The sequence below is a fragment of the Caloenas nicobarica genome, chromosome 4 (assembly GCF_036013445.1).
Source record: "Caloenas nicobarica isolate bCalNic1 chromosome 4, bCalNic1.hap1, whole genome shotgun sequence".
NCBI classification, from domain to species: domain Eukaryota; kingdom Metazoa; phylum Chordata; class Aves; order Columbiformes; family Columbidae; genus Caloenas; species Caloenas nicobarica.
Genome location: NC_088248.1, coordinates 41,234,892 through 41,261,206, shown reverse-complemented (window position 1 = coordinate 41,261,206; position 26,315 = coordinate 41,234,892). Strand labels below are relative to the sequence as shown.

General features: G+C 36.5%; 1 protein-coding gene across 1 annotated transcript; it reads left to right on the top strand.

The window, feature by feature from the left end:
* Window positions 1-1,188: 1,188 nt before the first annotated feature.
* On the top strand, window positions 1,189-25,888 carry HPGD (15-hydroxyprostaglandin dehydrogenase). Its single transcript, XM_065634439.1, has 7 exons — window positions 1,189-1,349; window positions 1,502-1,625; window positions 5,606-5,712; window positions 13,908-14,004; window positions 21,891-21,967; window positions 23,952-24,115; window positions 25,208-25,888. Exons 1-7 carry the CDS (start codon window positions 1,257-1,259, stop codon window positions 25,344-25,346), a joined length of 801 nt encoding a protein of 266 aa, XP_065490511.1. The 5' UTR covers window positions 1,189-1,256; the 3' UTR covers window positions 25,347-25,888.
* Window positions 25,889-26,315: the final 427 nt, after the last annotated feature.

Genomic DNA, 26,315 nt, shown 5'->3' with positions numbered 1-26,315 from the left:
TCTAGGTAATACCAAAGAAGGGAATTCCATACTTGAAGGCAGACTAGTAGAAAACAGGCAACTGGGATAAGAAGACAGGGCAAAACAGGCACAGTGTTACTACAAAGCAAGAAAAAATGACAACAGACAATAACAACAGAAATGAAGCCTGAGTCAGAGTACTTCAGGGCCTTGAAAGCACAAGCAAAAAGTTTAAACCCGATACACCAGGCAAAAAGAAAACATAACCCAAAGACAAGTCTGTGTCTTAATACAGGCATACACATGATGTACACATGTTTATAGAGCTTAGGACTGGAACAATGGATTTTTCTCATCTATCCAACACTCCACAACATTATATTTTCTATGGGAAAACATTTATTAATGTCTAGCAACAGGTTAATGAATAAGAAAATTGATTCCAGCTGTAGATCATTAAGGTTGCTCTTATTTCTACTGTATGGGGATATATCATAGTATTGATAAGTTTTAGTTGCCTGTATGTGACGGAATTTGGCTTATAAACTGTAAAAGTGGATAAGCATTAAGACACAAGCTATGTGACCTGAAAAACTCTAGAAAGCAGTTATTGTGGTATGTCTAATATCCATTATGTTTAATGGCTGCTTTTTGATACAAACAGATTCTACTTACTAGCAGAATAAGAGAGAAGAGTCTGGTGGGGTATTCTGAAGTGTGAAAAATACTCTCTGTTTGTTTTTTCCGAGCCTGAACTTTCTTTCAATTTCTCACCCCGCTGCTCACACAGCTTGGGCCAAGCAAAACGCACAAAGCCTTGGGAGCTGCCAAGAGCCCTTATCAAAGTTTGTAGCGGCTTCTCACGCGATTTATGGAGGCGCAAAGACCCTTCCTCCCCTCTGAGGGGAGCTGTACCTGCCCCAGGGCCCCTTCCCTGGGTGTCGCCGGGAGAGGGCCGGTCCTCGCCAGAAGGCCCGGGGGGGTGCTGGAGAGGGGATGAAGCTGGTGTCCTCGCTGGCCCTTGATCGCTGGGGTTCGTCCAGGCACTCGGGATAACGATTTAGTGACCTACCCCGCCCCTGCTCCCCCCCGCCCAGGCAGCTCCGGGAGGCTCTCGGGCACAGGAGAGGGGAGCGGGGGGAAATGAGCCGCGGCGGCGGCAGGAGGAGGAGGAGGGAAGGAGGGAGGGCAGGAGGGAGGGAGCGAAGGAAGGAGGGAGGAAACCGGGCAGGTGACACCGCGCTAGGTTGCTCCGGCTCGGCGGGCGAGGGGCTGGCGGCAGCAGCGCGGCCACCATGCATGTCAATGGGAAGGTGGCTCTGGTCACCGGCGGGGCGCAGGGCATCGGCAGGGCTTTCGTCCAGGCGCTGCTGGGCAAGGGTGCGAAGGTAAGCCCGGGAAGCGCCCCCTCCGCCTCCCGCCTCTCCCCTCCGGCCCCTGCCCGCCGGCGCGGGGCGGCGGCAGCCCCCTGGGCTCGGCTTGGGAGCCGTCCGTCTGTCTGTCCCTCCGCCGCTCAGCCTCTTCCTCCCTCCCCGTCCAGGTAGCCCTGCTGGACCGCAACTCCGAGGCCGGGCAGGAGAGCAAGGCAGCCCTGGACGAGCAGTTCGAAGGGCAGAGGACGGTGTTCATCCAGTGCGACGTTACGGACCAGGAGCAGCTGAGAGGTAAGAAGGAAACCGCCAGCACTGAGCTCCGGCTTAACATGCAGCAACCTGAGCGAGCCCGGGCTGCTGCACCAATACGTGTGCAATTAAGGTTTCTGGAGGACAGCCTACTCCCAATCACTTCTGACAGTGACTCAAAAAGGATTTGTTTCTGAACCTGCAGATGTGAAATATTACTACCAGCACATGTCTATTTCACCGCGTTACTTGGCACATCGTAAAGAAAAGCCAAAGAAATAATTTCCACTGAGCACTGTGTGTTATATTTTTGCATGAAAGCCTCTGCAGAAGATAATTGTTGTTTTATGAGTAATATATATAAACTTTAAAGCACGGACTTGCTTTTTATGAGGCTTCAGTGCAGATTCCAAGTTGCCTTCTCTCAGCACAGGAGTGAATTCTGCTCTGGGTTGCAGTGCTCTTTCCATACAGCACACATAGTTTCAACGTGTGCTGCTGTCGCTGCAAGCAGAATTGGCAAAAGATGGCACACTGCTTTATCGTGGTGTTAAACCTAGGTTGATAACATTTCGCACACATTTTGTAGATGCAGAGAATGGCAAGGAGATTCCCTCGTGTATGATTTGCATTTATGTTTTCACTTAGTTAATAAATCATGTTCCCTACTGAGTTCTTAGAGTATCATATAATGTTGATGTACCTTTCACAATATTTCTTAACAGACACATCACTTCATCAAAGTTTCATTATTAAAGAGATACATTCGTAGGTAGTGACTCCAGTTCAGATTTGGACATTACTTTTGTTAGTGCCCTTTCCCCAGATTCATTTATGTCAGGCTGGATGTGGACATTTTTAGTTCTGTTTTTGTTCACAACACTTTACTGACCACTTTCTCAACAGTGGTGATTGAGCATATCCATTCCTCTTTCAGAAAACATGGCAGCTAGTCCAGAATTCAGCAACATTGTTCACTGCTTCGAGCTAGCATGATTATGTCTAATTCCAAACATTTACATTGTCTGTCTGTGAGATGCTGGACTTTAAATTTGAGAGTTGCTCTAATCAGCAAACAAAGATTTTTATCAGCTAGGTTGATTATTGACTTTTTCTCCAAGTGGGAGGAGTAACCCGGGAGCAAGAAAAAGCATCCAAGGGGTAGGAATAGCATGTGCTGCAGCATGAGTGTTACCCCAGTGTGGTTTCCTCCTCTCTTCAGCGCCAGGATTGTGCAGGACCAACAGGGTATGCACTGGTAACTGGAGTGAGCAGGACAGGGCAACAAGGGAGGTTTTTGAACCAAGTTCATAGGAAAAGAGCAATTCGAGTAGGATCAGAATGGGCTCTCAGAAGGAGCAAGAATGGGAAACTGCTGCTTATGCTTCTCTGATACTGCATTATTCATGCTGCAGGTTTATTAGTGTAAATTTGCAATCATGTCTTACAATCCTTTGGGGTTTCTGGGATATTTTTTAGTGGGTGGTTGTTGCTGTGGGTTTTTTTCTTTTTCTGCTTTATTTTCCTATTTTTTCACTTGTAATTGCAAGCTACCACTTCATAAACTTAGATTAATTTCACTCCTAGTGTTTAAAGTTCTTAGTGTATATGTCAAGTCCTGTACTTGCTTTTTATGTTAAAGGTCATGGGCGTGAAGTTCCTCTTATTTTAACTTTAGCCTTTTTGGTATGAAATAAGTCACAGTCCTAGAACTACTATCTGTAGGTACATAAAGCTTATGAGTAGGAAATCAGCTGCTTAATATACTTTCATGTCTTGCCTGTGCTTTTTTCTCTGGTAGCTCTTTCACACAGTCCTCCACAAAAACCTCCTATCTTGTCCCACTTTTGAAAAATCACCATACGTTTACTTTTGCTTTTCATGAATATTTAGGAAGTTCATATATAACTGGTGTTTATACTTACTTTCCACTGTTTTTCTTACCTTTTCTTTAAAATGGATCCTCCTCTTCATTTTTCATTTTTCTTCATTCAATTTTTTTATGATCATCTGCTTTTAATTTTTAAGCACTAACAAGTGTGCAATGTAAACAGAGAATTATTCTACATTCAAAAAGGGAAGAACAAGTCAGTTTACACTCTGTGGGTGATAACTTTGTTAACAATTTATAATGAGATTCTTCTTTTTGTGGGTAGGTAATACGTGGGATTACTGTAGGCAGGTAAACTTTTACCAGAAATATTCCAAATTTGGTAATCACTCTTTTTTAACATAGATATGCAAACAGCTGAAAAGCATTTAGCTCTTTTCTCAATGTGTAAACTAGAAAACTACAATTAGTCAGGACTGCGTGAATTTCATAAACAAATAATTGGCAAAAATCCTATTATCCATGGTGGTTTTTGAAGGCAAAAGATTCTATTAAGAATAAGGTTGGTGAAAGATGCTACTTAGAGAAGGCTTAAAAGAGGATTGGAGACCGAGCCTCTGAAATGTGGAAGCTAATTGAGGACCCAAATTGTATTTATTTTTCTCATTGAAACTCAGGTAGGTAATCAGTTCTGCTCCTAGTAAAGCCAAACCTTTTCCTTTGTGCTTGCTGATGCAGAATTGGAATGATGAGAAGTGATTGAAGAGTTAAGTTGAGAAACCAGAGAATGAATTAGCAACAAACGTAACAAAAGCCAGAAAGGCAGATGGCCAAAAATAATGGCTTTGGTAATATTAAAATAAAATTTGGATATGGAATAAGAATATTAGAAAAATCTGTAGAATAGAGGCAGCTGGACAAATAAACCCCTTCCCATCAGCTACCCAGCTCTTGTTCTGATGACAAGATGATGACTGTGATGGACCTACAGCATTCAGGCAAAGAAAAGGCTGTAACAGTACTGACCATCTGGTGCAAGAAAAAAAGTTTGTAAACCCCTGCAACTGCTGCAAAAAAAAGGTAGATCTCAAAGCTGCTGCTATGCTCCTGATTGGCACTAATAGCCAAAGACTAAAGATCAGAGAATTGTGATGGTCCTGGGATCACTTTTTGGTTGAAGTGGTTTCATTAAGACCTGTCAAGCATGATTTCAGTGTACCCAAAATACTCTAAATTTTCAGTCAGTCACCAAACAATGTTTTTTAAAATAATATTGAGGGGTGGTGTCTTGGTTTACATAACAATAAATATTTAATGAGGAAGAACAATATTTGGAGGGAAAAAACAAACAAGCTATACATATATATGTCAGATAACATCTGCAGTCGTGGAAAATCTTAGTCTGGAATGAACATCTGGAGGTCATCTCATCCAACTATCCTGTCAAAGCAGAGCCAGCTGAGTTTGCTCATCACTATGACATCATCATGGTTTTACATACACATCTTTTATCTTAGTTAGAACACTGTCACCTGGGAGAACACAATGTCATTGTGGAAGTTTTCCAGTTCTTTATTTTGAAATTCTTCGGAAGACAGAACACTATTTTTATCAACGGAAGGAAGAAGATTTGAATTTGAGAAATACCTTAGTAAAGTTACCTGACAAGTAAGATGTATAACAGTTTATTCACAAATGGATACATTTAAACAAGAATTATGATGAATTATTCGTAGTTGAAACATTTGTATTAGTTATGTCACTGAATAAGAATTGTGTTCTTAGGTTAAAATCTGAAAATTGTTCTGAACACATGAAGATTTCATTTTTAATTTAAAATAGATGGTGCCAAATCTTGAATTCACCAGCTATATCACACTGTTACAAATTAAGCTATAAATGCTAAATATATATAGTTAGGGTGCCAAACATCCTATTAAATACAAAATGTATAGGTGTTAAGAACTTTCATTATCAGGCATTATAAAACCAAATTAAAAGGTGACTATTGTATCTTAATCCTCTCAGTTTTCCTGAATATGTATAATATTGGTGAATGGTTAGATAAAGAATTAAATTTCAAGTTGCTCATTAGTGGTTAAAACAGTGAAGATATTTTGGTAGACTAATAAAATTTGTATGCATGCATTGTATTTTTATATCTTACTTTCACCCTTGCCTCTTACTATAGGTGCTTTCAAAAAAGTAATAGAGCATTTTGGAAGGCTAGATATTGTGGTTAATAATGCTGGAGTGAACAATGAGAAGGACTGGGAAAGCACTATACAAATTAACTTGGTAAGCATTATCTCCTTTCAAAAGTTCATACTTCAAAATTTAATGCTGGAACACACTTAACAGCCCTTGGCTTGTACAGAGTGTGCCATATGACAGCACATGAATTATTGGTTTGGTAAACACAGCTATTGAAACAATAACCATGTAACTGCATATGTACTAACCAATCAATGTATGTGTGCTGGGTCTTTGAAGTTGTGTAGAGGTACTCAGGCTAGCACCAGACAACATTCTCTTTCTATAAAACCCAATGCAATCCCAGGTAAGTCTAGCAATTTGGTGCCCAAAGCAGTAGAGCTGCATCTACAGGAGGCCAGTCTGTTCATATGAATGTTCTAGAACATTTTAGTTAGTTGCGAGACTCAGCTGGCCTGCATTAGAGAATAAGGTGTCATTTGTTGGTATTACAAGAGAACTTGTTCAACCAAGACCTCCACATGTCCTTCATCAATGAAACAAGTACATTTTAATATAGGCCATTTCACTACCATCACTGATAGAAGCACACCACTTCAGAGCACTTACTTGCTAAAACCCAGTACATTCAACAAGCCTGTAAAATTTATTTTCAAACATACTATTACCACTTCTTTATTATCTGGTATCTCTGGATGATTTCACTGAGAAACATATTGTGGTCTCTAATTTAGACTACACTGTTAGGAGGTCTAAACTCCAAAGGAAAGACCAGCTTTCTGGGTTAACAAAATTCTGACCAGCTTGTATTTTACCACCTGTGAAATTCTAATTCAATGGTGATTCAGCAAGTCACCCCTATGACCATGCTTACAAAGTGTTATAATCTAGATTTGCAAAGAAAGTAGCAAAAGGAAGCCTGGAAGACTGCAGCCCTTTGGAATTTGTCAGTGTGACAAATAAGCTCAGAATAAGAGAAGTAGAGACTTGTTTTTGTCAAAAGTTTTAAGGACAAAGGTACCCGAGTCTTTGAATCCTAACATCTCCATGAAAATGAATTAACAAAAAAACCTTAGCACAAGTAACACAAGCTGTACATGAGACAAGTTATAGAAAAATTAATGGGAAAATATGTATTTGAAATAAAAAGTTACATTTAATAATACATTTTTCTGATCTTTTATATCTATCCAAAGTCAAATTTTCTTATTCTTGGAAGGGACTGACCTGAGACCACACATGAAAATTTCCACAGTAAGATTAATACATTTGTTCAATTTCCTTTTCTTTGCATCTTTAAGATTTAACTACACATATTTTTTCCTCCCTCTTTCATTTCTAAAGTACGCTGGCAAATTAGACATCAGGAAACTTCACATTGTGAAGTAACAGGAGTGTGATGTCCTCAGTGTTATGTATCATCAATATCTATTAATACAGATCCATTGAATTTGAAATAAGACTTTAGCTGTATTCTAGATGATTTCTCTCTCTTTATATTTGTGCCTGGTTTAACACAGGATATAAATTAATGTAGGCAGCCATCCACCTGTCAAATTTGCAAACACAGATACTTAGTCATCATCAGAAAAATTGAAGTCCATGTGAGAAACACATTTGTCTGTGTTTCACATTTAAATTTAATTCCAAAAATGAAGGTATTTCTGATAAGCAAATCTTGAAGATATTTAAAGTCCAGGTAAATAACTTAACTTAGAGTGATGTCCAAACAATTCGTCAATGCCAAGATATTTAAACAGCAGGCATTGAAAACTTCCTCCTATTATTCTTTCTATCAAGCAATAAAAAAACTGGAATCCAAGTCTTACAAATCTATGAAGCTACTGCTCCTAAAAAAAGTGAAAAAAAAAAAAAGGATGATTCTATAGTTTATACAAAGCATATATGAAATATATTATTTTAAAATGTCTCTCTTTCCCCAACACAGGACATTTTAAGTATCCCTTGTATTATCCCCAAGAAATAGGAGCAACTTCTATGGCTACACATCTTGATACACATTATGCACATATTTTCTACTTAAAAAAAAAAAAAAAGGAAAATACCCCTGTACTTGCCAGTCTTCAACTTAGTGATATCATTTATATATTGATGCAACAAATATACCCTGCCCCAGTTTAAAGTACAAAGTGCAAAAGCAGAGCAGTACACAAGAAGATAAATCAGAACAAACATATGGGGTGTGTTCTTTATGGCTGAAACATTCACGGAACAGGTTGGTCTTCGGGAACACTTTCAAAGGAAGGCAAGGAAGTTCCCTGACAACACTGCCTGAGAAAGCATAAGGAACAGAAATGAAGAAGCAGGTTCAAAGAGTGAGACTTAATTCAGAAGGAAAAGGAGGGAATAAAATGCAATTCCTACTTGTATCCACTACAGTTTCCTGAGGGTGAGAAAAGAGAGCTGGATAAGGATGGCGGGGGGGAAGTATCATCTGCTAAAAAGAGATTTCTGTTGCAGTGCTTTCCACCATTTCACTATATTTTGTGCTAAACAGTGTCCACCTTTTTATTACTTTATTAATATCTCTATTAATTTTTTAGTTAAGTATTCCAACAATGCCATCCATTCCTCACCTCAAAACTCCAAAGCTGATAGTGTTGACTTGATCAACATCAGGTTGATCCATAGCAGCTTCAACTACTCACTGTTATACAAAGGTACACTCTTGTTATTATGGTATACAAAAAAAGATATTGGCAACCATACAGGAGTTCCATTTTAAATGGATATTACCTGTGTAGTTTCACAGTCCACCACACACACATACCCATGCACAGAATAGCAGAAGGATATATGACACATACATTCTTATCAAGAGTCCTACCTACAATCCTCCAGCATGACAAGAACAGTGTTTCTTGCATCCAGCTTCGTAAGAACTCGTGCCTGAGGAATCCAGAAAAATTGGACATTTTTTCTCTTTAAGTCCCCACATTTTTATGAGCCTGGAATATATGTCAGTTAAAAACAATTTGATGTTCTAAGAAGCTTCCCTAATTTTATCTTGTGTTGATGACATAGGCTTTCTGGAACCACTGTAATTATAGTGCCTGCTATAATGACAGTATCTTTTACCTTTACAAATTCACTTAGCACATTTTACACTAAGAGAATCCCAAAATTTACTCAGAGGTTCCTTTTATATGCTTATATCGGAGGTTTCTGAAAACCGACATAGGTTGCGGTATACAGTTAAATGTAGCAGTATTGGTATCACATACACTTACATTTTAAATATTGCCTGAATCAAAAGTACAGAAGCACTTTACATAACATTTTGACTATCTTATTGTTTTCTTAAGCCAACAAATAAATTATTTTGTAGGTATATTTAAACCAATTTCCAAACCAAAATTAAATAGACTCATTAAAGAATTTGACAGAAAAATCACTATTATCTCCTGTTTATGTGATGATTTTGCACACTTTAGCACATTGTTCTGGCAAAACTTTAAATTGCAGGCCATAACTTGGGCATGTCAAAAACAAACAAACAAATATAACCCATAACAAAAAAAACCCACAATAACAACAAAAAACCCACACACAGTCATATGCAATCCAGTTATTTAAGTGTTGCCAAAGAAACAGAATTGAAATACAGACATAAAATTTGTTCAGGTGCATGACAGTCTCATCTTTCATTACCAGACAAAATGTGGCAGTACTCAACAGTTCCAAGTTTTTACATTTTTCATGGGTTTGAATAATTTATTTCCATAAATGACAAAAGTACCAAGTTTCTCTGAATTTAGAAAACTCTTCTTCTAAAATGAAGTCTACCTAACTCAGAGTTTGTCCCTGCAAAATGCTTAGATTGATACTACAGAGAAAAGAATGCAACACTCTATATGTATGTGTGGCTCCGTTCAATATAGCTTTTGGTGAAACAAATGTTCCAGCAACTAGCAAACCTTGGAATATCAATTCATTGATAAGGAACTATTCCTCGAAAGGCCAACTAATGTCTCAGCAGAAACTAGAAGGGTAACTAGGCGAACTTCAGAAATTATTCATTTTATTTATTTTTGGAACAAAGATTTCATGATCACAAGGTTGTTCCATTGTGTAAGCCATGAAGGGGATCCCTTGGGTGTATGCTGCAACCTGCTTCTGGTCCATACACCTTGCTCTCCTTTCCCAGTGTACCAGAAGAAATGACACGGACTAAGCTTTCATCCCAAAATAATGTTACCAGGATACATAGCTGGATTCAGCAGCTGGGAATTGCCACCAGGTCCCACAGCACAGAGAGAGGCAAGCACTGATTCTTTATGCAACCAACGGAGAAAGAAAACAAAACAAACAGTGCTATCTGTAGAAGATAAAATAGCAGAGGTAACTACTTTACCAAGCTTGCATTCTAAGACAACCAGAAATACACCAACTCCGTTGTTCAATGGCTTAGTTGCTTATTCTTCAGTGTAATTTGATGTCAGAAAGAGGACTGACTGCCTAGGAAGAGATGTGGCCACCAAAAAGTGAGAAATACCACTTACCTTGAAGTAAGTGGCACAAGGGTCAATCCTCTAAATGCATAACGAAGCCTGTAAGTATAATTATAATAATTTCTGTTGTTCATATTGCACTAGAAAGGACACAGACTTACCTTAATTTCACAGCAAGTAATTGGACGACTTAGCTTACAGTTTTGAAGTAACCAATGTTGAAGTACAATGAAAAGCAAATTTCTTTGAACTAAGACCTACTTAAGACCAACTACTCAAAATGCAATGCTATTCCTATGTCCTTCAGGAATATGGGGAGGGGGAAGTAAAGACAACTGCACAGTAAAAAACTAAAATACAGTATATCACTCCCATATTGTACAAAAGCTACTGATTTCTAGAAAATGAACAAATCCTGCTGCACATTCCTTTATGCCTCTCCCTCCCTAGGTTTCTTGTTTTCCACAGTTTGAGATGGAAATTCAAACTCAAGAGCCTGCAATTTCATTTCATGTAGCAAGTAAACTAACCTATACGTAGGACTGCCAAGGGACTTGCATGCTTGCTACAACCTGTTTGCTTCCTAGAAAATCTGCATTAAAAACAAAATCAGTCCCACCTCCCTGACCAACAGTAAAATCCTATAATTTTCCACAAATATCACTGGCAGCACTTAGTTTCAGACTTTTGAAGTTCATTTTTCACAGTTCATAAAGTACTTTGAAATGTTTCCTTATAGATAGCCATCAATATACAACATCACATTATGAATGTCAAATGATCGTGGGTCAAATTCCAGCTCTGTGCTAACCTGCTTTATGAAACCACAAGTCAATGGCACTTTCATTTGTTTTTTGTTCAGCATCGCTAGTACTGAACTAGATTAGCTCAGAAACCTACATATAATGATAGGACTGATTACTGATTACCATTTTGTTATTTCAAAGGAATTCGTATAGCCTTATCACTTTGATAACAATAAGGTAGTCATCTTCAGCTCTGAAGGAATGCAGATATAGTTTCTCAGCATGAAATATTAAAATGCATAAGGAGACAGAAGGAGTGTCAGGCAAGTGGTGTCAAAGAAAACCTTATTAAATAGATATAAGAAACTGTGTGACTTGGAACATCTGCCTTGAAACACTAGGAAAAAAGCATTATGTACTAAATTACTTCCAAAGCAATTGCCACTTACAAAGGATGACATTTAATGATGTTCTGGGCACCATCATTGAAGAACGTTTTTTTTTCTTTTGTAACAGATCAAGTTAAAATGAAATACAAAGTATGAAAATTGACTTACAGATGTAATGTTGGAATACAAGAATATTGTACAACACTAGCTAACACTGGTTCCTAATGCCAGGAAAAAAAAGAATTAGATCTCTATTGAAGACTTGGTATCTTCTTAGAATCAGAGTTTCAATATATGATTTCTTTTAGAACAATACAATTGAAACTATACAGCCATGGAATACATAGAAATGTCAATAATAGCAGATTTTGTAAGTTTTGTTTCTGATTTTGATACTGATACCTAAATTGCCATTTAACGATTTGTTAAATAAGTTACTGATTACTGATATGATACTTCCAACAACTGCAAATGCTTTGAGTATTGGCACAATACTTTCCAGGACATGTGAGAGAAATCACATTTAGTTTGGTATTTTACAAGCAGCTGAAGATGGTTCTTTGGAAATTTTCTGTTAAAAGTTAATCAGTAACAGTCTTTTGATATTAATCAAAACATTTTTAAAAGTATGTCACTTAAGATAAAACTTTCCAGGAGAGAAAAAAAAAACCAAAACAAAACCAACAACAACAACCAAAAAACCCCAAACAAACACAAAACAAACAAACACACAAAAAAAACCCCACCACATTTTAATGGGAATTTTTGTTTAAGAAGACTGTAAAATGTTATTTCATAATTTTCAACTATTCATATTTTGTGATTTTTTTACATTATTCCAGCAAATTGTTATACTGAAAACACATTGATATTAAAAATATCACATAAAACACTGCAACTATAGAAAATGAAAAAAAGCTGAGTCTTTATTGAAATTCCAAAGGAAACTTGATAATGAGGCCTCAAGTAGTTTTATCTCTGCCAACGGGCAGCTTAATTTCATGTTACTTGGGCAACAAACAAGCAATATTAATAAAGTAGGACTCAAAGTCTCCCAAATCTAATTCATGTCAAAACCAATAAGTGCGAAGGGCGACTGAACTTGAATTAGTACTTACAATTTATGTTTTATAACATGTATCTCTCAAACTATCAGCTATGAAAAACAAAGTGTAAAACGTCTTCAAATTGTTCCAATTTTGGTTTGGGAATTTAGATAGTGATAGAAAAATACTTAATGTTCTGATTTTGAAAGCTTTTTCTTTCCAGTACACCTACCCACTATCCATTAGGTTTTAATCATATACACTTTATACACTATTTTTTTTTTTTACTGTGCATTTTTTATTGCTTTGGGAGATTTCCTTTTCCATGATTCACAATTCTGTATACCTTCCCTGACCAAAACTCTCATTGAAATAATTGTGTGTGGATGTGAACATATTTGTAGGGCCACTTCATATTTTGAACATCTTAATTAATCTGGGTCAAATAAATAGCAATAAACAGTAATAAAATAGAAATAGAGTTCTCATTTAAAAACTGAAATAATATTTCCAGAAAAAGAAAAGTAACTCAATACATGTGTTCATTTTAAGTAGAAATCGTAAACCAAATGTGAACTGACTATGGAGAGATCTAACAAAAATCAGTAAATAATTATGAAACTCATCACTAATGCAGTAATATTGCAACATTTCACTAAAGTTCATATCTCCCACCAGCAGCACTGTCTGCTGCCTTTCTATTAGCACTTGTTAAAGTCTGGTAAAGTGACTTACTCCCCGGGAAAGACTCAACCATGTGATTCATTTGGGAGGCTGATACCCACAGGCTCAGTGTATCTTTAGGCATCTTAGTTTAAATGTCTGAAGTCTGGCGAGATGAATCTCAGCAGAAGTTCTGACTGCAGAAGGATTCAAAAACAGATCAAGTTTATACAGGTCTCAGTAAAATTTTCTTCCTAAAAGATCTTCCTTAAAAAAAAAAATCACATGCTGCAGCTAACATTATGATAACACCATGCGTGTTTCACACCTCTTCAAATGCTTTTATACTTTGTATTTGTCTGTTTGGGTTAACCTTTTTTTGAGAGGAATGGTAAAACTCCAGTAACTTCAGCCAGAAAATTATATGGATTTTTAATATCTTGGGACCAGAAATGTAGCATATAACTCAGACCTAAAAAGGGATCTCATGCTTTGAGCCAAATGGAGTTACAAGTGTTAGTGTTATCTCCAGATTCAGTCTGTACATTTTTTATAACGTAGAGCAGTTTATCTCAATAAAATCATTGGGAACTCGATCAGTTCATCCACCACTTACATCCTCAGATAAAGTGTGTTCTTCATCTTTAAATTATTTACTTATTCTAGGTTTCAATTCCTTCATAGCATTTATTTCACATTGTGATATTTTAGTTTGATTATTGATATCTTAATAAGAAACATAATTAATCTGTTATTATTTCTATGCATTGCGATTGTGCTTCTGAAGTTACTGAGCTGCTTTACTGTGGAATGTCATCCCTGTTAATAATCTTCCAAGTATAAATAAGATCACTGGTAAAGAAATACAGGTTCTAGACCCCACAATTAAAGAAAGATTCAGATTTTAGGACCACAAAAGAAATATCTTTTTAATGTGAACATCCCTTTCCCCCTCTATATCAGACATCTGTGATTAGAGGAACCTACCTTGGCCTAGAGTACATGGGAAAAGGAAATGGAGGCGATGGAGGAGTAATCATTAATATCTCATCTTTGGCAGGTAAGAGTATTTTCTGTATAAATACTTTCTACTCACTGGTTCATTTCTAAAATAAATTAATCATACTGATCAGTCACACTTCTTCTTTCTTATGGCTCTCCCCTGTTTATTCCCATTTTGACCTGATTTTCACCATAACAACCAAAGTAATATCAAAGGACCACAACTTCCATTTGCCTTTTAAAACTCACTTCAAAGAAAAAATTTCCTAGCAATTTTCCTAACCTGTCAGTCTCATATTTGATAATCTTGAGTTTTATGTAAATAGGTTTTTTTCAGGTTTCAGTACTGCCACACATTGAGCAAAACCTAACTAGCCTCAATTCGTTATGCTTATTCAACACTATTCAATAACACTGCTGAATTAAAGAAATATTTACACCACACTGTGTGTAAGAAACAAAGTCTAATGTATAGATCTAATTTGAATTCAGGGTTACATTAAATGTGATTATTTTTTATACTATAAACTATTTATATGGCATTAAAAAGGAAAATCAGAGAATCTTTTTCCACAGAAAGCAAGGAAGCAGTAGCAGGTCTTCCATTCAACTCCATAGGAGAACAGCTGTAGGAATATTTAAGATTAGACTGTAACTACAGTGTTAATGAAGATTGTCACGCACCAACCCTGTCCATGCTCCAAGTGCCCTCAGATGTGATCTACCTCTGCTTGAGAAGTCATAAAATTAACACTCATATTTCACTGAGCTTAAGGTAGCACATTCTTTGCTCACTACTTATCTATGCTGTAATTGTATTTCACTTTATTGGCATAAAAATAGAATCATATGTTTTCCAAGTCAGGGTTATTGCTGTTCAGTTTTGAGGTAGAAACCTTTTCCCTTTTCTGTAGCTATGCATGTTGCAGTGGCTGGGCTCACAGTAAAAAAGCAGAACCGAAAAGGAAATGGTAAATAGAGAACAATGTCACCTGAAGCCCTTCCTCAAAAAATTGTAGGGAAATGCTTGCATTCTCTCTGTTTGCTTGAAAAGTTTGTTCTCTCTTGCTACTGCCATAATGTCTGGGAAAAATAATCCGTATGCTGGTTTACACTTGGATTGTCGGTGCTTTCTTCAGTATCCATGTAGAATACCAAACAATAGTAATTTTATTCTGGGGTATCCTTATGTGTTTAAACAAAGAAGAGCCAGTGAGGAAGCAGAGGCCATAATTTCTGCATGTGAATGGGGATTAGTGCTCAATAGGTGTGAATGTCCTGAGTACTATTAAATTCTCCTGTCAGCCTTGGCTTTTGTGATGATGTCCAGTTCACCCTATTGACATAACGCATGTGGATCTTGAGGATCTGACTTAATATATGCACATGCCTCAAATGAATGAGGAATCCACTATTAAAAGTCTCCATGTACCTTTAAGTCAGCACTTGCAATACTGCCTAACACATTGTCTCCTGAGGCCAGTAAGTCCATCTCCATTGGCTCAGACGGACATTGTGTTGGGATCAAATTAACCCAAAGGAAACTGCTACTGCAGTACAAGAGTTCATCAACACAGGTGAAAGATTAAACATTTCCACAGAAGTGCAGATGCCCATGCAGTGCTTAAGAAAGGGCAGCGGTACCAAGTAGTTTGATTCTGTTTTGAATTAGTCTCGAATACAAAATTATTTTGATCTTCAGACCTAAGAGCTTGGCTTTTCTTGGTTTGGTAAGAGCTTATAAGAGCCATTTTAATTATTTTATTAAAATTTGCATTTATTTACTTAAGTTTGTTCAACTTTATCAACATTATGATTCCCATAATGATTGTGAGAAACTGTCAAAAACAAAGTGTTCTTTGCTTTGTTTCTTGTTACATAGTTTGTATTCATCAATTGCTTCCAAGATCAAAAGAAAAAACACTTTAGAAAAGCTGACATACAGTGATTTTTATTGTTTATTTATTTACTACTATTTGTGCTTTGTGACTCTAATTCTCCTTTCCAGTCTGAAGGTCTAAGTCCTGCAGTTTATTCCATACACAAAAGGCAAGCTGCCACTGGCTTGTTTAACATTCTCTTCTAGTGTTTTCTTTTCTCAGAGCTAGCTTCTGTTGATCATTAAACTTTTGAGTGGTTTTGATCCCCCCTGTCCAAGTTCTCTATAAGATTTTATCAGATATACTCTGCAGACAGTAAATATTCTTGTGTCTTGCTGAGCAGCAAGAAGAGTTATACTTAGTGCTTACGTAACATTCAATAATATTTGCTTTACCCACTAATTAGTTTCCAGCTCTTCACTATGGGAATTTTGCCGAAGATTTGAACTAGGGACAGAATCAAGCCTTACTGCTTTTTATTTACTAACACTCACGTAACTACTTAAATGCTTCTTACGAAGTGGATGCTTAAAGTGTTCATTCAGCTGGATGAAAGCCAGAGTGTCCCCCTTTCTTTCCAGTATTAAATCTCCCTTTCTTTAGTGTCTCTGCAAGACAGAACTAAATAAGAAAGGGAGAGAAATAAGTAAGGACGTGTAGCAAGCACTGGACTCCTAATCCGCTGCATGTCAAAGCTATAAAACTTTCTTAATTTTATGGGATTTATGCATTCATATCAAGAGGAAGTAATGCTGCTAAACAACTGAGATAACAGGAAATGTGTTTTACTGTCAACTTGCCCCCATAACAGGTAATGCCAATGGCTGCAGGTTTTTGTATTGTAATAAACTTAATTTCAAATTTAAAGGGTAAAACGTTCTAAAATTTCTTCTGTAGGAAGCTATGTACATTCATTCTAATTTTGTTTAACAGAATAGTTACAAGCAACAGAAAAAGCATACAAAACTAAATTCAACTCCTGACATTATTTACATTATTAAACTTAGCATTGTCTCTTACCTTTTGGTGGCTGGTTCTTATACACTTTATTAAGCAAAGAAGAAAAGAGTATTCATGTGTGTCATGCACTTTTGTTTTGATAGCCTTCATACTTTCAATAAAGTATACTGTAAAACTGACTTTGTATCTATCTGGATTCTAGCAGATTTAAAAAAAAAAGAAATCAAAGTATTTGTAGAGGGCTTAAAAACTAGTAAAATCTTTAGTATCAGATCATGCTAGCTTTTTATGAGAGGTTGTTCAATGTGTAGTGTATCTGGATACCTTTCTGCTGTACAGACATATCAGTGGCTTAATTACACTGAACTTCAGGCCCTCAAGCTCCACAAGCAGCCAGTTTGTCCTCCTCCTATAAAAAACTTCAGCCAAAAGAAATAGTTAAAGTATTCCTCACAGCAAACAGGCTTCTTTAGGACCTGATCCTGTATATATATATATTACAAGAACAAAGCTGAGCATTTGGTTAACATCACTGGATAAAGGCAAGACTATCAGAGTGATACAGTGGAGCAAACGTGTAAATGTCTGCACAGCTGGCACCTTCAGTTCAGCATCATGAAAAAGCTTCTGTTCTCTCCTCTCTGTAAAAAAAAGAAGATCCTGAGCAGAATCCACAGGAATGAGATTAGAAAATTTAGAAACTAGTCTCTCGAGACTTCAGTTTACTGTTAAAAAATTTCCTAGACATGACACAGCTTAGAATTTTTGCTAGGATTTCTGTGTCTCCTCTGTTTTGACACGGATCACAGCAGTGTAACTGTACTCCCTCCCTATTCTCAAGAATGAGAGAATCAGTTCTCTCATCACTCTGTACGACCATCAGTCGCCTAACTCATTTCCCTAGTTACTTCTTCAAAAGAAGCTTTAGCCTTCAAAGAACATTGTAAGCATATTCCATACTTTTTATCTATACTTCTGCCTAAGGGCAACAAAGAAAATTTCTGTAATGTGGTTTGGAAATACATTTAATTTAAATAAATATGGCTAAATCTTATGATGTTATTTATTTTTAAGTATTCTATGTGTTGCAACAGGCTTTGATAAGTATATTTTATAAAACAAACCTAATATAGAAAGGAAAACAAATTACTCTGGCACTATTTCCCAACATATGGAGGAACACACTTTTGGCTTGCTTTTAAATAGGTTCCATTGGTTTGCCAAGACTTACCTTTAAACATTTTCACATATCTTTTTCATAAAGAAAGAAAATTTAGAGTTTTAGGATGCCACATGGTACTGTGATTATTACATTAGTGAGAGAAAATTAAAATATTTTAATGGAATATTTAAATGCTTTATTAGTGAATATATTTGTCTTAAGTATAACTGAGAATAAAGCTTAATCACTGCATAATCATAGTGTGGAAGCACTGCTTTCTGATGAGCCTCCGTGAAATCAACAGCCATGTTAGAAAACAGACTTCAGTTCTTGCATTCTCTGTGCCACACACCCAAACATGAAGTATACTATTCCAAGAATTAATGAAACTTAAAGATACTATCAAACAGAAATTACATTTGTCTCAAGGTGCCTAACAGTGCACCCATGGAGAAAATAGAGAGTGAAAAGGTCATCTAAAAGCTAATAAATCTTATTCAAGGAAAGAGACTTGTTCAAGCTATGTTTTCAGTGGAAAAGCATACCTGGGGAAAAAATGCTTAGTTCTTTATTCATCAAAGCTCTTCAGTGGACTGAAAGGAAACAGTGGTTTCAACAAAGCTTACTGATAAAATTCAAGCTTGTTAATACAATCCTCCACCTCCAAGACTAATTTCTCGAGATGTGGATTTCAAAACTATTGACCATGATAAATAAGCAGTTGTAGTGAGAAGCCTGACACCACCTCTCAAATGACAGAGTGGTCTTGACACTCTAACAGCAAGGGGACTAGAGTATAACCAGGGGCAAAAGCTGTCTTGGTCAGCCTGCCAGGACCTGAGAAAAACAAAAAAGAGCACAGTTAACACTGGTGCACAGAATTACTGCTGGTCTGCTTGATCTAGTTTTGGTAAACCAAAGGGCACCTTCAGTCATCAGGAAATCATTTGCAATTCACCAACGAGTACTCGATGAAGGTCGTTTGTGAGGAGAAGGAAGATCCCTGTCCCCTTTCATGTAACTGTTCAGTGATGCAGCAACACCCAGAGAGAGGAAAATCTAGGCACAGTTGCCTCCCCTTGCTAAAAGAAATTGAAAACCACTTGTATCGCTTTGCAGGAGTATGCTGCCCCATCATCATCTATTTGAACATCCTCCCATTCCTCTCCACCTTGCTTTATGTATAATGTTCTCCAGCCTGTTTCCTCATCTTTCCACTTTGCATAAGATAATTAACTAATCACAGGAGCAGCAAACAGAATCCAGATTTTCTAACAAATGAATACCTTAACTAGTATGCTATGAACTCATCTTTGCTCACTGCTTGAATAAATACTCAGGCAGAGCAGGATCAGTGTCACACAGTGGTTCATCCCAAAACACATGCTAGCAGAGCACCTAGGACACACTGCCGACAGCCAGAGGTTCCACCTCCCTGAGGCAGGGGAGTGGCTCAGAGATGGAAATCCCACACCATGGTTCTGAGTACCCAACTCAGGAACAAAAGTGAGACAGGACTGTCACTATTTTGGGTGAGGGATGCTAGAGATAGTCTTCATTGTCGCTGCTTTGGCTGAAAGTGAGTCAATCTGATTTCTTCTTGGTTCTCCGTTTTATCAAAAATAATTTCAGTTAGAAAAGAACTGGGTTTAATGCTTTGATTTAAAAAAAAAAAAAGGTTATTTATTCTTGCCTTCCTGCCTAGTCATTCCTACTGTCTTTTGACATTCAAGTAAGTCTTTGAACTGTATTTCCCTTCATTATTGTGAGCTATGCCCTTCTTTTGTTTACTTTTTTCTTGACTTTGTTTCTCTTCTCTCTCAAGTAACAAATAATTTTTCTTACTATGTTTAAAAAAGAAATAAAATTCCCCCTCTGTGTTTCCCAGGAGATTTTGTCTTTTGCATGTCTGTTAGCTGCAGCCTCATTGGGGTTGTTTTTTTCTTTAAAAGAAGTAAAACTACTCAGGAGTTTAAAAAAATAGTATCATAATATTCCTAATGTATTAATACTCCAAAGTTTCCAATTATTTGAAGAATGGTGATGATCATCCAAGGTCACCAAACAGAGAAAATGTTGCGATCACAACCCAGAGGAGACAACACAAGAACTGTTTCTCATGAAGCAGGTTCTCAATCAGAAGCATAACACATTATCCAAGTTAAGCAGATAAATACAAGTTCAAGAGAGCAACCAGCCACGAGGTTAAGTTCTTCATTTCCCATGAAAATATGAAGAACAGAAAAACACATCTGAGAGGTTAATTGGGGTGACTTCCATTAGAATCAAACATTAGTGCATCAAAATCAGAATCCAGTTTTCCAATATTTCATTCAGGATCACAGACGGTTTTTATCCTCTACCTTTAGGATGGGCTATGGTTTGCTATTCACAAGACCCTAGCTTTCATGTGGAACTACAGCATCCACATGTTCCAGCTCAGCTGACATTGAATAGTGGAAATTGTTGGCATAATGGGCAGAAATGTATATACAATCATGATCTGTCGTCTCTTTTTGACCAGCTTTCTGCCATCAAACTCAGTCTTTCTACAATTAAGTTCTTAATTTTGCTCTAAAACCTTTGTTCTCTCTTCTTGGTCTACTATAAATCATGATTTTATGCTCTCCCACTCCTACCATAAAGGTTCGCAATATTAACAGTAATTTTTCTTTTTGCTTCTCCTTTTCCTTACGGAGGATAGCAATGATAATACACAGGATTGTTACCTCTTTTTCCGATTCCCTTCCAAAAATCTTCATCCTGGCTTTTTATTCCAGAACAGGTCCCACTGTAGGAGCTACCATACCATGAAATCCTTTTCAGCCAATCTACTTCAATGTGGAAAGTGCTTCAATAAGCTTTCCTATCCACATCTGCTTTCATTTCTTTCTGCTCATTATCTGAGACCTTCATCTTATCATTCCATTCACAGTGTTTACTCACTTATCTCTACGCTCTCAATGCACTGAGGTCCTGCATTCACTTCTTAGTGCTTTTTCCATATGCTTATTGCAAAATGCCTTCCCTGTTTCATTTAAATCTCTTTAGAAAAACTATCATCTATGAAATTTTACCAGAGCAGTATTGTAAGTAAAATAAACTTTACAATGCCTCAGATGGTGCATCAAGACTGAATTACTTTGTTTATACTTGTTCATTTGAGCAAAAACCACTGTGTGAAAGGTATGTATTTGTTATAGTACTAAGTACATTGTCAAGTAAATAAGCAGTAACCATATTGCCCAGGCAGATGTATAGGCTGACTGCTTTTCATCCGGCTGTGAAGCACGGTCATTCTTATCTCTCACATTAGGTCTAGGGGAAAAGTTTTTATCTGAGGCTGAGTTCTGTTTCTATTCCACAGAAGCAAGGGATTAAAGTCAGATATTATATTTATGTTTTGATATATTACAAAGATAATATTAAATCAGTTACAGTAGTCAAAATGGATTTTGCTGTTTCCCTTACATTTTCCCAAACTTCCTCCCTGAAGTCACTGTAAATGATTGCAGGCATCCAGTTTACCTAGCAGCAGCCAGTGTCAGCAATCAAAGTTTATCTGAAATACTCTACATACTTTATATACTTTAAATACTTTACAGGTTCATAGAAGAAGGCTCAAAACTCTCACCCTTGAATGTTTTCTTCTAGATCCTGTCCTCCATTTTAAGTCATACTTTATAGATACAATTTTTAAGAGGAAAAGTTGTACTTTTTTTACTGCTCTTATTATTCCTCCTTTTATTTTTATGCATCTCATATCTTTTCTCAGCCTATCTCAGATTACAAAATACAATTTGCAAATTTTTACTAATCTAATTTGTTGCATCTCTATAACTCTGTCACATATTTTTTACATTATGGACCTATAAGTGTATTTAAGGTAATCATAAATAGGAGTGCCCACCATCTTCATTCAGCTACCTTTTTATTTTAAAGGACTCATGCCTGCTGCATTCCAACCTGTGTACTGTGCTACAAAGCATGGTGTAATTGGATTCACAAGGTCAATAGCAGTAAGTATGTGTTTTTGAAAACAGTATCAGCAGCTCCTTGGGAACATGTCAAGTTTCTCATATTTTCTCTCTATTGTCACCCAACTGGAACTAATTTTTTTAAAGAAAACAAAGTGTCTGGAGCAGTGGACATTCCATCCTTTCACAAAGGGAAGCCAAAGATGGAATAAGTAAGGCATGTATGTGTTTGTGACCAATTTGAGATTCTGTGAGCATGGAAGAAAGATGTTGCAAAGGACAGTAGGAGGAGCTCAAAAGTAAAATTCTTATCCAAGCTTTAAAAATATTTTTCATAACTCCATCCCAGTCATTTAACATTTTGGTTTCCTTATTTGTAAGTCAGGTTGATTACTTTTTTTAATGATAAATATGCACTAAAGTATACAAAAATTTACTTGAACAGAAAAATGTTTACCATTATTTATTCTTACCAACTCTTAATAAGTTGAAAATGCAAAATGACACATTCAGGATGGGACGTGTTAGATGCTACTTGGCCATATAGCATGTCTTAACCTCTGACTCCAAAAGTTTCTAGTTAAACTGAACAAGTAGGAAGATAAAATAACTTGAAGGAAGCAAATATTATTACACTCTCATAGGCTAAATTTAAAGACAGTCTACTTATATAAGCTTTCCAATCTAGTTTCCAGAATAAAGTACCTGAAATAATAATTTGGGTAGTTTATCCATACTTTATGCCCTCACCCCCCACTCTACCAACTTATTTTTCAGATTAACCAAAATGGAATAGTATGGATAAGTGTTGCATATAATACATTAACCACAGCACAAACCTAACACCTGGTTTTCCATTTTTGTTTTCTCATGATAATATAAACATCACCATCTAAGTTCAAAAATAGCAAAATTCAATAGAAAATTCAAAAATTTTCTGCTAGAAAATTAGAGGAAATACTGTCTCTGTGGAACATGAGAATACCAAGGAGAAAAAGAATAACAACAACAGCGAATCACTATATTCACCAGCAAAGGCAGTACAGCCTAACACTGGGCAGGTGTGATACAAAACATCTAGGACTTCAGTTTCTTTTCTTCTCCAGACCAAAAGGGCAGGCTACCATATAATAAAAATTATTTACATAATACCAGAAAGGATTCCTGTTCAATGTTAAAATAAATAGAACCGAGTGTTGAACAACTATGGTTATTCTTGGATAGTTCATGTTTAGTTCATAAGTTCGGTGCCATCACTAAGAAAGTTCATCCAGCATTAAACAAATGCCTGGATGCTGATCAGACTTGTTTGCTACACACATGCATTGGTAGCACTATGAATGAAGGGTCCTATCATTCCGAGAACAGTTTGTGCTGCTTGCTTTCACCATGTTCCTGAACCGCTTCCTGAAAAAACTCCCGCCTCTTTCCTGGAGTTCACAGGGACTTTCCTGTGGAGATACTCAGTGACAGAGTCATCCCTTGGCAGGTACAACAGAGCAGCTGGAAAGGTTTAGCATTACAGTTCTAAGGGTAGAGACCAAAGCCTATTTCTGTTGCCACGAGGGAGGAAAATACAATCTTGGAGTTAAATCATTATTTGATTTCGGATCGTTTTCTTTTAATAAGAAAGTTCTTATAAGATTGGAAGCATAAATTTGGAGATATTTTTTACTTGCTTTTGCTTATGAGTTATGTCATCAACCTAGAATACTGTAAATGACATGCCAAGAGCACTAATAGCAAACTTATTTGGAAAAAAAACAGCTGCAAGGAAGCTGTATTGATTTCTTGTAGAATTGTTCTCCCAGCAAAATGGACATTTCTTTCTAGTAATCTGGTACTATTACTAGAGAAAATGTGCTTCAAACTTAGTTGTTGAAACAAAACAATCAGTAGCAACAAAATTTGCTTACTAGGCAAGGCTGAAAACTACTTAGTGGTAAACCTCATTCTTTGAAAAATGTCTTTCACGATACTGTTTTAAAATGTTGATGATGAATGTCTAACTCTATTTCTTTTCTAGCTAGCTGCTAATATAGAAAACTATGGTGTGAGACTCAACACAATTTGTCCAGGATTTGTCAACACACCAATTCTTCAGTCAATAGATAAAGAAGAAAATATGGGACAGTATTATTCATATAAGGATGAGATCAAAAATATGATGCAGTTCTATGGCGTGATGGAGTAAGTCAGATGGAGTGGTTTTTTGCCTTTTATTAATGAAGAACATGCACACACAATAGCACTTCCAGCAAAATTAAAATAAAAGGCAAATGCTGCCTCAGATGAAAGACTGTCAGTGTTATCCTACATAGAATGAACAATGGCAGATATTTAAGGTTATTTTAAGAGTATCACCTACACAGTGATGTTTTCCTCTATGCGTTCCCATTTTCCAGCAAAGTGCAAACCAAATTCTCAAGTTAAACATGCTGTATTAGTTTTTAATAACCCTTGGTGTTCTTCCATAAATTTGTTCAATCAAACATGTCGTGAGATGGAGTATATCATTTATATTGAACTTCCGCAGAATTTGGAAGTGAACCAAGACACAAATCAGACCAAGAACTGACAAAACTGGACTAAGTTCGTAAGAGCACAGCAGCAATGATGATGGATTAGATCACAGAGTTACCCAGCCCATTATGGTATTGCCAACAAAGGCCAAATGCAGACAACTAGAAAAGAGTGTGAGAACAAGACAAGTATAAAGTGATATTTTTAACACCTTCTTGGTGTCTAGCAATTAGCTGCTCAGATACTTCTGCACAAAGGAAATGGTACAATTGTGTTGTTTTGTCCACACTTTTTAATATATAAAATATATTACACCTATTGACCACAAGCAAACTGCATGTGACAAAACTCTCCTTACACTAATTTGTATGTCAATCATGCTACAGAAACAGGATAAATCAACAGCAAAGCGCTGCAGAGGGTTGTGTAAGGATTACTTCTGTCCACTGCCCTGACAGAGAAAACTTTGATAGGAAGCCCAGTGGCAGCTGGATATCCACAGGTATTTAGCAGTAACTAGAGCAAACAAATGATGATTTGTAAAGTTGCCACTTGACGTTGTATGTCCTGACTGAGGAGACTGAATTTCTCTCCTGAAACACTCATACCACCTCTGCTTTTCTTGAAAATAAATGTGTTCAAATACCAGATTGTTTAGTGTTCAGGGTAGGCAGATTTACATTTAGTTTCTTGTCCTTTTCACATGTTCTATTACACCATGATTTTGAAAGAATTTTTTTTTTTTTTTTTTTTTTGCAGCCCATCAAGAATTGCTGAGGGACTGATAACAATAATTGAAGATGATACTCTAAATGGAGAAGTTATGAAGATTACAGCATCCCAAGGGATTCATTTTCAACAATACAACCAAACACCTTTTACAACATCAAAGAGATAAATAATTGTTTTATGCTAATCATTTTTGGCTTCTCTTAAATATAAAAAAATTTTGAAAAGAGTAACTTTTGGAAAACAAGGTTAGTGTTGTACCTAGAACAGTGACAGTGTTCAGATATTCACATCCTAATAACAAAGACATGGACAAGAAAATTTGGTGTGGGAAGAAGTTACCATCTTATTTTTATTCTATAAGTACTAGTAACAGTATTTATTCCGTAGAAAAAACAGACTGCTCTAAAGATTTTTAATTATGTAGTAATAGCGACCAGTTTTTTCCTTCTGGTAGTTCTGATCTACATACTCCCAAGTTTATTTTGGTGGACCTGACTTACTTTGTATAAGTCTTTTCACTGTCATAAGCATCTACATATTTACATCTTGAACTCTTCAGACCAGGAATTCAGTTCGGCAAACTAGCGCATAAATATACCAATAAGGAGTTAAGAATTTACATTTTCTTAAGAAATGTAAAACAGGACAAGAGGCAAAATGTTCTTTCCTCATTTGTATATGCAACTGAATATGTTACATATCACAGAAGTACGGATTTTTATCTTCTTGTATTTTAGCTATTTATAAAATAGTTCAGAAATATTTTTTGTTTTCGTATATATATATGAATTTTCTATCTCTGTATATATAAGGATGAAAACTTTGTCATTGATTGAAATATCTACTTGTTAAATCTCATTTTCTAAACCTTTAAATCGAATTTCTTGCCTTGATTGATTAAAACCTCTATTAAATCCTGAATAATCTGTGGTTTTTTTCATGTTTTATACACGTCCATTTTGGTACCATAATACATGTTCTTATATGGAGCATGTCATATAGTGACAACTAAAAGAAAAAATGAGCTTCCTACCTCTTGGGTGCCACTGAACCTTTTGAATCCAGGTCAGTTCCCAGCTCCATTTATGAAACAAACTTTGGTACTCCATGAATTACATGCCTGACAAAAATAAAT